The sequence below is a fragment of the Palaemon carinicauda genome, chromosome 14 (genome assembly GCF_036898095.1).
Source record: "Palaemon carinicauda isolate YSFRI2023 chromosome 14, ASM3689809v2, whole genome shotgun sequence".
NCBI classification, from domain to species: Eukaryota; Metazoa; Arthropoda; class Malacostraca; order Decapoda; family Palaemonidae; genus Palaemon; species Palaemon carinicauda.
Window position 1 is genome coordinate 45647084 of NC_090738.1, and position 10348 is coordinate 45657431.

The 10348-nt window shown below is 44.9% G+C and overlaps 1 protein-coding gene across 1 annotated transcript in view; it reads right to left on the reverse strand.

Moving 5' to 3' along the window:
• LOC137652750 (protein hobbit-like) overlaps positions 1 to 9875 on the reverse strand; it is a 175095-nt gene extending 165220 nt beyond the window's left edge. Inside the window, exon 1 of the mRNA XM_068386156.1 lies at positions 9717 to 9875. Coding sequence (XP_068242257.1) covers positions 9717 to 9775 — 59 coding nt within the window. The 5' untranslated portion in view covers positions 9776 to 9875. The remainder of the gene's footprint in view (positions 1 to 9716) is intronic.
• Positions 9876 to 10348: the final 473 nt, after the last annotated feature.

Sequence of the window (10348 nt, forward strand, 5' to 3'; positions counted from 1 at the left end):
TCTCTCCTCTCTCTCTCTCTCTTGACTTAGAACCTGAGAGAAGAGCCCAATCATATATATCGTTAAAACATATTATTGTTAAAGGAAAAAACTGAAAAGTTCCTTTATTAGGATCAAAACCATTAAGTTAAGAAAGAATGAACAAAACGCTAGACACGGTTACTCTTACTGCAACGTGAAACCGTGAACATTCTTTCTCTATCGTAACGATAGAGTGCAAGTTGAACGTTCTGAACGTCAACAACTGCAGAGACAAAACAAAACGTTAGTTCAACTTTGAAAAAAGTACGAGACTATCAAAGAAATTCTTTCAAACTCTGTGGCGGAAATAGCATAATATGTTAACAGGTAAAACCGAAATGACGGGCTCAAAGTTTATTAACTTCGGTAAAAGACCGCCTACTAATAGGAAGGTCGAATATAAACAAATATAAAAATTAATTTTAATGAGTTTATAATAAAAGGAAGTTAATCGAAGAGGCCTATAAGAGGCGGAGAGATATAAAATAAATCTATAACTTTTGTTAAGCAAAATTAAGAAAGAGAGTCTATACTCTCTTAGACACCAACACTTCCGTCTAAGGGAAGGGTCGGCCATTGAAAGGGGAACGAGAGTTCATACTCTCTCGTCACCATAATTAATCAAATTAATTCCAAAAGCTAACTAAGCTAATATAGAAGTTTCCAGTAAAGCGACAGCTGAAATCAAAGAGAAATACTTCACCAAAGTCGTGAAAATACTCCAAGAACATAAGCGTATCCCAGAACGTCTTGCCGGAAGCACGACAGAGGAATAATTGAGGAGGTGTCAACAAGAAGTACTTGAGTACCTGGCCACAGGTGGCGCTGGTAAATACACCCCCTTCTAGTATTGTGATAGCTGGCGTATCCCTCCATAGAATTCTGTCGGGCAACGGAGTTGACAGCTACATGATTATCGGGTAAGTTTAATATTGGAAATAACTCGTTTAACGAAGTTCCCCCTTGGGGTCCCCCATAATCGTATTTATATAATGGGGTCCAAAAACTCATGAACAGGTGGTTTGCCCCAAATAATCAAGGTCAGAAATGCATAAAACAGAAGATAGCGAGTAGGAAAAATATATGATTCATGTATCTGGCTAGAAATCAAAGTATCAAATATTTACCAAATGGTTTGTATAGACGTAGGAATAAATTGGCATATTTAGAGTCTTTCAAGAATTTTAGAGATCATTCTGTCCTGAAAAAATGTTCTAATTCTTACATTCTACCATATTTTGAGTTCTGGGGGTGTACTGTATGTATGAGGATGGCCATGCCCCATAACTCCTCTATTTCCAACCCTTCCGCAAAGAATACGTCAGTCTAAAGGGGTCACAGGGGGCGTTAGCCCTGTATTCGGTAAGTAGGTGACACAGCTTGTAGGCTAGATAAGGCAAGGAAGTTTACTTTAGGGCCCGGCCAGACCAAGCGCGGCTAGCAGGGAGGTTAGCGCCAAGAGGTTCCAGCTGATAACTGAAACCTTAAGTATCTTATGTAGGTGGCCAGATAGGAGACGCGGGAAGCCTCAAGCCGCTGCAGTTGCCGCCAGACTATGTTTCATGTTTTAAAAAATCGCGGCGGCTCGAGCGTCTTCACCCAAGATTACGCCATTTTTCATCAGTTCCTGAAGGGGTACGCTTTCAATTGTTCGTTTCCAGCCATTACTAATCAACAATTTATTGGGAGGTGTTTCGGAGAGCAAAAATGGATTAAATAAATGGAAGTTACGGCAATCAACTGCAAATGGATGGTAATAAAATAGTGGGTAGGCCTAAGCTTTTTTGTGTTTTGCAACCTATTTAATCACCATTTAGTTAAATATATATATATATATATATATATATATATATATATATATATATATATATATATATATATATATATATACTGTATATAAAAGATAGAGAAAATTTCAAATGTGAAAAGAATCGTATGTACATTTAAACAATATATCTTATGCAAATGCTAGTTAATTCTGGAATGAAAGGGGCAATGATTTTTCGTGAACTTTATCATATCTGAAGCAATTATAATAGCTGGTAAAAAAGAGATTGAGGTTGTCTATAGTTTGACGTTTGTTTTTTTGAGTCTGAATCCAGGAAGGATGTTCCCATCAAAGAATCTAAAGACTTGTGAAATATGTTATTTTTATTAATAAAATAAATTTTTGAATATACTTACCCGATAATCATGTAGCTGTCAACTCCGTTGCCCGACAGAATTCTATGGAGGGATACGCCAGCTATCACAATACTAGAAGGGGGTGTACTTACCAGCGCCACCTGTGGCCAGGTACTCAATCATTTGTTGTTGACACCTCCTCAATTATTCCTCGGTCCACTGGTTCTCTCTGGGGAGGAAAGGGAGGGTCGATTAAATCATGATTATCGGGTAAGTATATTCAAAAATTTATTTTATTAATAAAAATAACATTTTTCAATATTAAACTTACCCGATAATCATGTAGCTGATTCACACCCAGGGAGGTGGGTGAAAACCAGTGTACAAGATTAAAGGATAGCTAAGTATCCCATATTTCATATAACAGTTATCTCAAATAACAATGAAATAATAAGTACCTGGTAAGGAAGTCGAATAGAACCGTTACTCTGCCTCTTTATTTAAAGTTCGTCTTCCTTACTGAGCGCAGCGTTCCTCTTGGAGGCTGAATCAACCCAAAGGTGCCAAAGTACACGGGGTTGCAACCCCTACTAAAGGACCTCTACCAAACCTTTAACCCAGGCGCTTCTCAAGAATGAATAGACCACCCGCCAAATCCAAGGATGCGGAAGGCTTCTTAGCCTACCGTAACAACCATAAAAAACAACAATAAAAGTATTCAAGAGAAAGGTTAAAAAAGGTTATGGGATTAAGGGAATGTAGTGGCTGAGCCCTCACCTACTACTGCACTCGCTGCTACGAATGGTCCCAGGGTGTAGCAGTTCTCGTAAAGAGACTGGACATCTTTCAGATAAAATGATGCAAACACTGACTTGCTCCTCCAATAGGTTGCATCCATTATGCTCTGCAGAGAACGGTTTTTATTAAAGGCCAACGAAGTAGCTACAGCTCTTACTTCGTGGGTCCTTACCTTCAGCAATGCAAGGTCTTCCTCCTTTAGGTGAGAATGTGCTTCTCTGATCAGAAGCCTTATATAGTACGAAAGCCCATTCTTGGACATGGGTCTCGAGGGTTTCTTGATGGCACACCATAAAGCTTCTGACTGTCCTCGAATAGGTTTAGACCTCTTCAGATAATATTTGAGAGCTCTGACAGGGCAAAGAACTCTCTCTAGTTCGTTACCTACCATGTTGGAGAGGCTAGGTATTTCGAACGATCTAGGCCAAGGACGTGAAGGAAGTTCGTTCTTTGCTAGGAATCCAAGCTGAAAAGAACATGTTGCAGATTCGGTTGTAAAACCAATGTTCTTGCTGAAGGCATGAACCTCACTGACTCTCTTAGCTGTTGCAAGGCAAACGAGAAAAGCAGTCTTGAGGGTAAGATCCTTGAAGGAAGCTGACTGGAGAGGTTCGAACCTAGATGTCATAAGGAACCTTAAGACTACGTCTAGATTCCAGCCTGGAGTGGAAAGACGACGTTCTTTAGACGTCTCAAAAGACTTGAGAATGTCTTGAAGGTCCTTGTTGGAAGACAGGTCCAAACCTCTGTGACGGAGAACTGAGGCCAACATGCTCCTATATCCTTTAATCGTAGGTGTAGAAAGGGATCTCTCATTCCTAAGATGTAGAAGGAAGTCAGCTATTTGGATCACAGAGGTATTGGTAGAGGATATTGAATTGGCTCTACACCAGCTTCGGAAGACCTCCCATTTAGACTGGTAGACTCTACGAGTGGAAACTCTTCTAGCTCTGGCAATCGCACTGGCTGCCTCCTTCGAAAAGCCTCTAGCTCTAGCGAATCTTTCGACAGTCTGAAGGCAGTCAGCCGAAGAGCGTGGAGGTTTGGGTGCAACCTGTCTACGTGTGGTTGACGTAGAAGGTCCACTCTTAGAGGTAGAGTCCTGGGGAAGTCGACTAGCCATTGCAGTACCTCTGTGTACCATTCTCTTGCAGGCCAAAGGGGAGCAACCAGCGTCAGCCGTGTCCCTTCGTGCGAGACGAATTTCTGCAGAACTTTGTTTATTATCTTGAACGGAGGGAATGCGTACAGGTCGAGATGGGACCAGTTCAGAAGAAAAGCATCCACATGAACCGCTGCAGGGTCTGGAACAGGGGAACAATAAAGCGGAAGTCTCTTGGTTATGGAGGTGGCAAACAGATCTATGGTAGGTTGACCCCACAAGGTCCAAAGTCTGTTGCACACACTCTTGTGGAGGGTCCATTCCGTGGGAATGACCTGATTCCTTCTGCTGAGGCGATCCGCTGAAACATTCATATCGCCCTGGATGAACCTCGTGACCAGAGTGAGGTTTAGACCTCTTGACCAAATGAGGAGGTCCCTTGCGATCTCGTAAAGGCTCCTCGAATGGGTCCCTCCTTGCTTGGAGATGTAAGCCAAGGCTGTGGTGTTGTCTGAATTCACCTCCACCACTTTGCCTAGCAGGAGGGACTTGAAGTTCAACAGGGCTAAATGAACTGCTAACAGTTCCTTGCAGTTGATGTGGAGTAATCCTTGTTCCTTGTTCCATACTCCTGAGCATTCCCGTCCGTCCAAGGTCGCACCCCAGCCCGAGTCCGATGCATCTGAGAAGAGATGAAGATTGGGGGTCTGGATGGCCAATGATAGACCCTCCTTGAGAAGGAGATTGTGCTTCCACCACAGGAGAGTGGTCTTCATCTCTTGGTTGATAGGGATAGAGACTGCTTCTAGAGTCGACCCCTTGTCCCAATGAGCAGCAAGATGGAATTGAAGAGGGCGGAGGTGGAGTCTTCCTAGCTCGACAAACAGGGCCAGTGATGAGAGGGTCCCTGTGAGACTCATCCACTGTCTCACTGAGCAATTGCTCCTCTTCAGCATGCTCATGATGCACTCTAGGGCTTGGTTTATCCTGGGGGCCGATGGAAAAGCCCGAAAATCCTGACTCTGAATCTCCATTCCCAGGTACACAATGGATTGGGAGGGAATGAGTTGAGATTTCTCTATATTGACTAATAGACCTAGGTCTCTGATTAAGTCTAAAGTCCAATTGAGGTTCTCCAGACAACGACGACTCGTGGAGGCTCTCAACAGCCAGTCGTCTAGGTAGAGGGAGGCTCTGATGTTCGATAAGTGTAGGAATTTCGCTACATTCCTCATCAGATGAGTAAAGACCATAGGAGCTGTGCTTAGGCCAAAACACAGGGCTTGGAACTGAAAGACAACCTTTCCGAAAACGAATCTCAGGAAAGGTTGGGAGTCTGGATGAATGGGAACGTGAAAGTATGCATCTTTCAAGTCCAACGAGACCATCCAGTCCTCCTGTCTGACCGCTGCTAAGACCGACTTGGTCGTCTCCATCGTGAACGTCTGCTTGGTGACATACTCGTTGAGAGAGCTGACGTCCAGCACCGGTCTCCAACCTCCTGTCTTCTTGGCCACAAGAAAGAGACGGTTGTAGAAGCCCGGGGATAGATGGTCCCGGACTATAACCACTGCCTTCTTCTGCACAAGTAGCGACACCTCCTGTTGCAATGCTAGCCTCTTGTCCTCTTCTTTGTAGTTGGGAGAGAGGTTGATGGGCGATGTGGTCAGAGGTGGTTTGAGGCAGAATGGAATCCTGTAACCGTACCTCAGCCAACTGACAGACTGTGCGTCTGCACCTCTCTTCTCCCAGGCTCGCCAGAAGATCTTGAGTCTGGCTCCTACTGTTGTCTGGAGAAACTGAGAGTCAGTTCTTTCCCTTAGATGTCCTGGATCCTTTCCTAGACTTGCTCCTGTGAGAGTCTGGGCGGGAGCTTCCTCGGCTGGGGGCTCTACCACGAAAGGGCGGTATGAACCTCGTAGCCGGGGTATCAGCCACTGGGGAGCGATAAGTCTTGGGGACTGAGGTGGCAACCTTAGACTTACGAGCCGATGAGGCTACAAGATCGTGCGTGTCCTTTTGTATCAGGGCAGCAGACAAGTCCTTAACTAGCTCCTCGGGAAAGAGGAACTTTGAGAGAGGAGCAAAAAGGAGTTGTGACCGTTGGCAAGGTGTAATGCTGGCGGAAAGGAAGGTACACAGTTGTTCCCTTTTCTTCAACACCCCTGATACAAATAACGACGCTAGCTCACCCGATCCATCTCTGATGGCCTTATCCATGCAGGACATTATTAGCATGGCAGAATCTTTGTCCGCAGGAGAGGTTTTCTTGCTGAGGGCCCCCAGGCACCAGTCGAGAAAGTTGAACATTTCAAATGCTCTGAACAACCCTTTCAGTAAATGATCCAGGTCTGAGAAGGTCCAACAAACCTTCGAGCGTCTCATAGCAGTTCTCCGAGGCAAGTCCACCAGACTTGAGAAGTCAGCCTGGGCAGAGGCAGGTACTCCTAAGCCTGGTGCTTCCCCTGTGGCATACCAAACGCAACCTTTCGAAGCGAGCTTCGTTGGAGGGAACATGAAGGAAGTCTTGCCAAGGTGTTGTTTAGACTGCAGCCACTCCCCTAAGATCCTTAAAGCCCTCTTGGAGGATCTAGCTAGGACAAGCTTAGTATAGTTGGACTTAGCTTGTTGTACGCCCAGCGAAAACTCAGATGGTGGAGAGCGGGGAATAGCAGAGACGAAGTGGTCTGGGTAAATCTCCCTGAGTAGAGCCAAGACCTTACGAAAATCAATCGACAGTGGAGAAAGCTTAGATTCGTCCACGTCTGATGAGGGATCAAGATGTGCCTCCTCATCATCCGACACCTCATCAGCAGAGGGTAGCGAAGCGATCGGACCAGAATGCTGAACCGCAGAGTCAGAACGGGTAGGAACAATAACAGTGGTTTCCTCTTCCAGTAACTGTTGAGGGAAAACCTGAGGCTCAGACTGCAAAGGCTGAACAACAGACGAAGCAGAAGGCAGGCGCATGGGTGAAGGAGGTTGACTCCTAGCAAGAGAGGTTGAACCCAAGGATTGCACAAGCTGAGCGGAGGACGGAGGCGGAGTAGTCCGTTCCTGTTCCTGTGAGATGAGCGGAGCATGATGAGGTTGAGGCTGCGCAGAACAAGGTAAAGTTCTCGCAAGCTGCGGCTCCTGAGGCGCAAGTCCAGGGTGTAGAGGAGCTTGCCTTGAGGAGGGTTGAGCTCGCTGCAGCGATGGCTGAGCAGACAGACTCACGGAGGGGAGAGGTTGTTGTACCCCAACCGAGAGTTGCACCACTGGTGGAGCAGCAAGGGGAGGCGGAGGAAGAGTGGAATAACTCTCCTGATCCCAAAGCAAGGGTTGCCTTAAAGAAGGCTGAGGCTGAACACCACTGGGAACAGCGAACTCCGAAAGTGGCTCAACATCGTACGCCTGGCAGATGGTGCTGCGACCAGGCGGAGCAAGTGCAGGCGGGGCGAGCACAGGCGGAGCGAGAACAGGCGGAGGGAGTGTAGGCGGAGGAGGAGGTGCAACACTCTCAGCCCGACACTCACGCATCAAGTCCGAAAGCTGAGCTTGCATGGACTGAAGCAGGGTCCACTTGGGATCGGCAGAAACGATAACAGACTGAGGTAAAGTCACAGTCGGGCTCTGTTTTGGCAGAACCTTACTCCTCTTGGGCGGAGTACAGTCGACAGATGACTGAGGCGAGTCAGAGCTGAGCCAATGACTGCAACCTGGCTGAGCACTCGCGGACTGGACTCTACGTTTAAGCGGTCTCGAGACCTGAGACCAACGTTTCTTCCCTGCTAGTTGATCAGCGGACGAGAATAAGACGGGCTCAATCGTCTGCAGGTGGGAGTGACGGTCTAAGGAAGACACGCCCGCAACCACCGAGGATAGTTCTGTGCGCCTAACAAGGCCTGTCGAACCCTTAAGCCCTTCGACATTGCTTCTCCCCTGGGCATGGGAGCTTGCAAGAGGTCCCGGACTGGGAGGACGACTGGCTCGCACAGAAAAATCCTCACGCACCACACTGGCACCACTAGCACTTGGCACTGCACCGACACTAGCACTCGTCACAGCACTGGCACTAATTCCACCCACTGCACTCTTGACCTTCAGTTCTTTAACTTCGGCCATCAGAGACTTATGGTCACTTACCACTGATTCTACTTTATCGCCTAAAGCCTGAATAGCACGCAAAACAACTGACATATCAGGCGGAGGGCACACAGTAGGTTCGGGGGTAGCCACTACAGGGGTAGGAAAAGGTAGGGGATCATGAGGTGAGGAAAACATAGAAGAGTGAGAAGAACTTCTCCTAACTCTACCTCTCTCTAACTTAGATGAATATTTTAAAAGACGGACAAATTCCAATTCCGAAAGTCCGGCGCATTCCTCACATCGATTTTCTAATAGACAGGGCCTGTCCCTACAGTCAGAACAAGCGGTGTGAGGATCTACCGAGGCCTTCGGAATACGCCTATTGCAAGACCTACATCGTCTATGGGAGGGGGCTTGCGAAACGTCAGACATCTTGTTTCAAAGAGTTAGCCAAAGGGTGATCCAAAAACAAGCAAAATTCGTTAACCGTTATATCAGTATTATATAAAAGCTATCTAGCTAATATAAGAAGGATTCCAGTAAAGCGACAGCCGTTAATCTGAGAGAATACTTCACCAAATATCCGTGAATAAACTCGAAGACCATAAGCGTATCCCAGAACGTCTAGCCGGAAGCACGACAGAGGAATAATTGAGGAGGTGTCAACAACAAATGATTAAGTACCTGGCCACAGGTGGCGCTGGTAAGTACACCCCCTTCTAGTATTGTGATAGCTGGCGTATCCCTCCATAGAATTCTGTCGGGCAACGGAGTTGACAGCTACATGATTATCGGGTAAGTTTAATATTGAAAAATGCAGATATTCATTAAATCTGTTGCCGTACAAACGAGACTGGCAACATTAATTTCAAAATTAACTTATTTTCCCTTCTCTGTTTATTAAAATCGTGAATCCAGACTCTTGTGTAATTTATAGTTCAGATTAAAATAACGATTTTCAATCGGAAGTAATTTCCTACTCAAACACCATCGTCATGTTTACGAGGAAGGCTATCAGCTGGGAGTGAGGCAAGAGAGGTGTGGCGGTTCCGGTGTGGCCACCCAACAGTTTGTTGCTGGCTTGCCGCCGAGTCATCCCGCTAAACTTGCCGGTCAACGTGCTTGGTCTGGCCGAGCCCTTAAAGGATGTTCTAAGCACATGTTCCTGTCCGTCATTATACAAAAACTCCGGATACCGTTTTCTACCTGGTCTTTAACTGCTGACTCTTTATCTTAATTTCATGGACAAAAACTTGCAGTGTACTAAATTCCTTATCCCTAATTTGGATATCACTCTTTGACACCATCGTTCAGTTAGTTCTTTGCGTATGTTGCATGCGGTAACATTTTTCATAAATCTGACCATCCTTTGCATTCAATCTTCCAAAACTGTACCACCCTGTGCATGGTAAGTACTAGGTATGCAGTTGATTCAAATGTACAGAGGATAGTTTTACGGTTGGACCAGTTAAATCTTAATGAACAAGTTAAAAATACAGTAATACATAAACTAACTGGCATAGGGTAGTTGCTAGCCTAACGGTATACGATCTCCATTTGCTTACGGTGACTAATATAAAATACAATAACGTTATCTTACCTTGTGATAACATAATAAACAATCACAATAATTATAAGTAGAGCTTGAAAGGAAACCATCTTTGCAATATCACATTTTGGGGCGTTGTTGCGATCAGTTCGTATCACATCAGCTGATATAGTTTGTTGACATTATGTTTTACGCTAAGGTGCTAACCTTAGCGAATAACTTTATCCAAACAACTAGCAATAATAAAAACAAACTTCAGATATCACTAAAATTAAAAACTCATGAAATTAAAAACTAGATATGACATCTGTATACCTGGAAACGCAAAGTATTTAAATCTCTAGTGGCAGATTATGAATTAAATGCTATATGTTGACATTCATGTCGTTTCGCTAACAGTAGCGTGAGTAGCTATTTGAAATCAGTGTTACCAGCTATGGGAATTTATTCCTAGATTTGAGGATTTTGGGTGTCTGGTTGGAATATTCCGTACACGTTTCTGTGAAGAAAAAATAAAGATGAGTAAACCTTTCTATTGTTGCAATTAGTTTGCTTGCACTTACATGAATTATACAAAGAAGAAAATTGATGAGATAATGACTGAAATAAAAACATGGATGCAGAGGAAAAAACTTAAATTAAATGATGATAAAACAGAATGTATGGTTTTTGACACAAAGGTG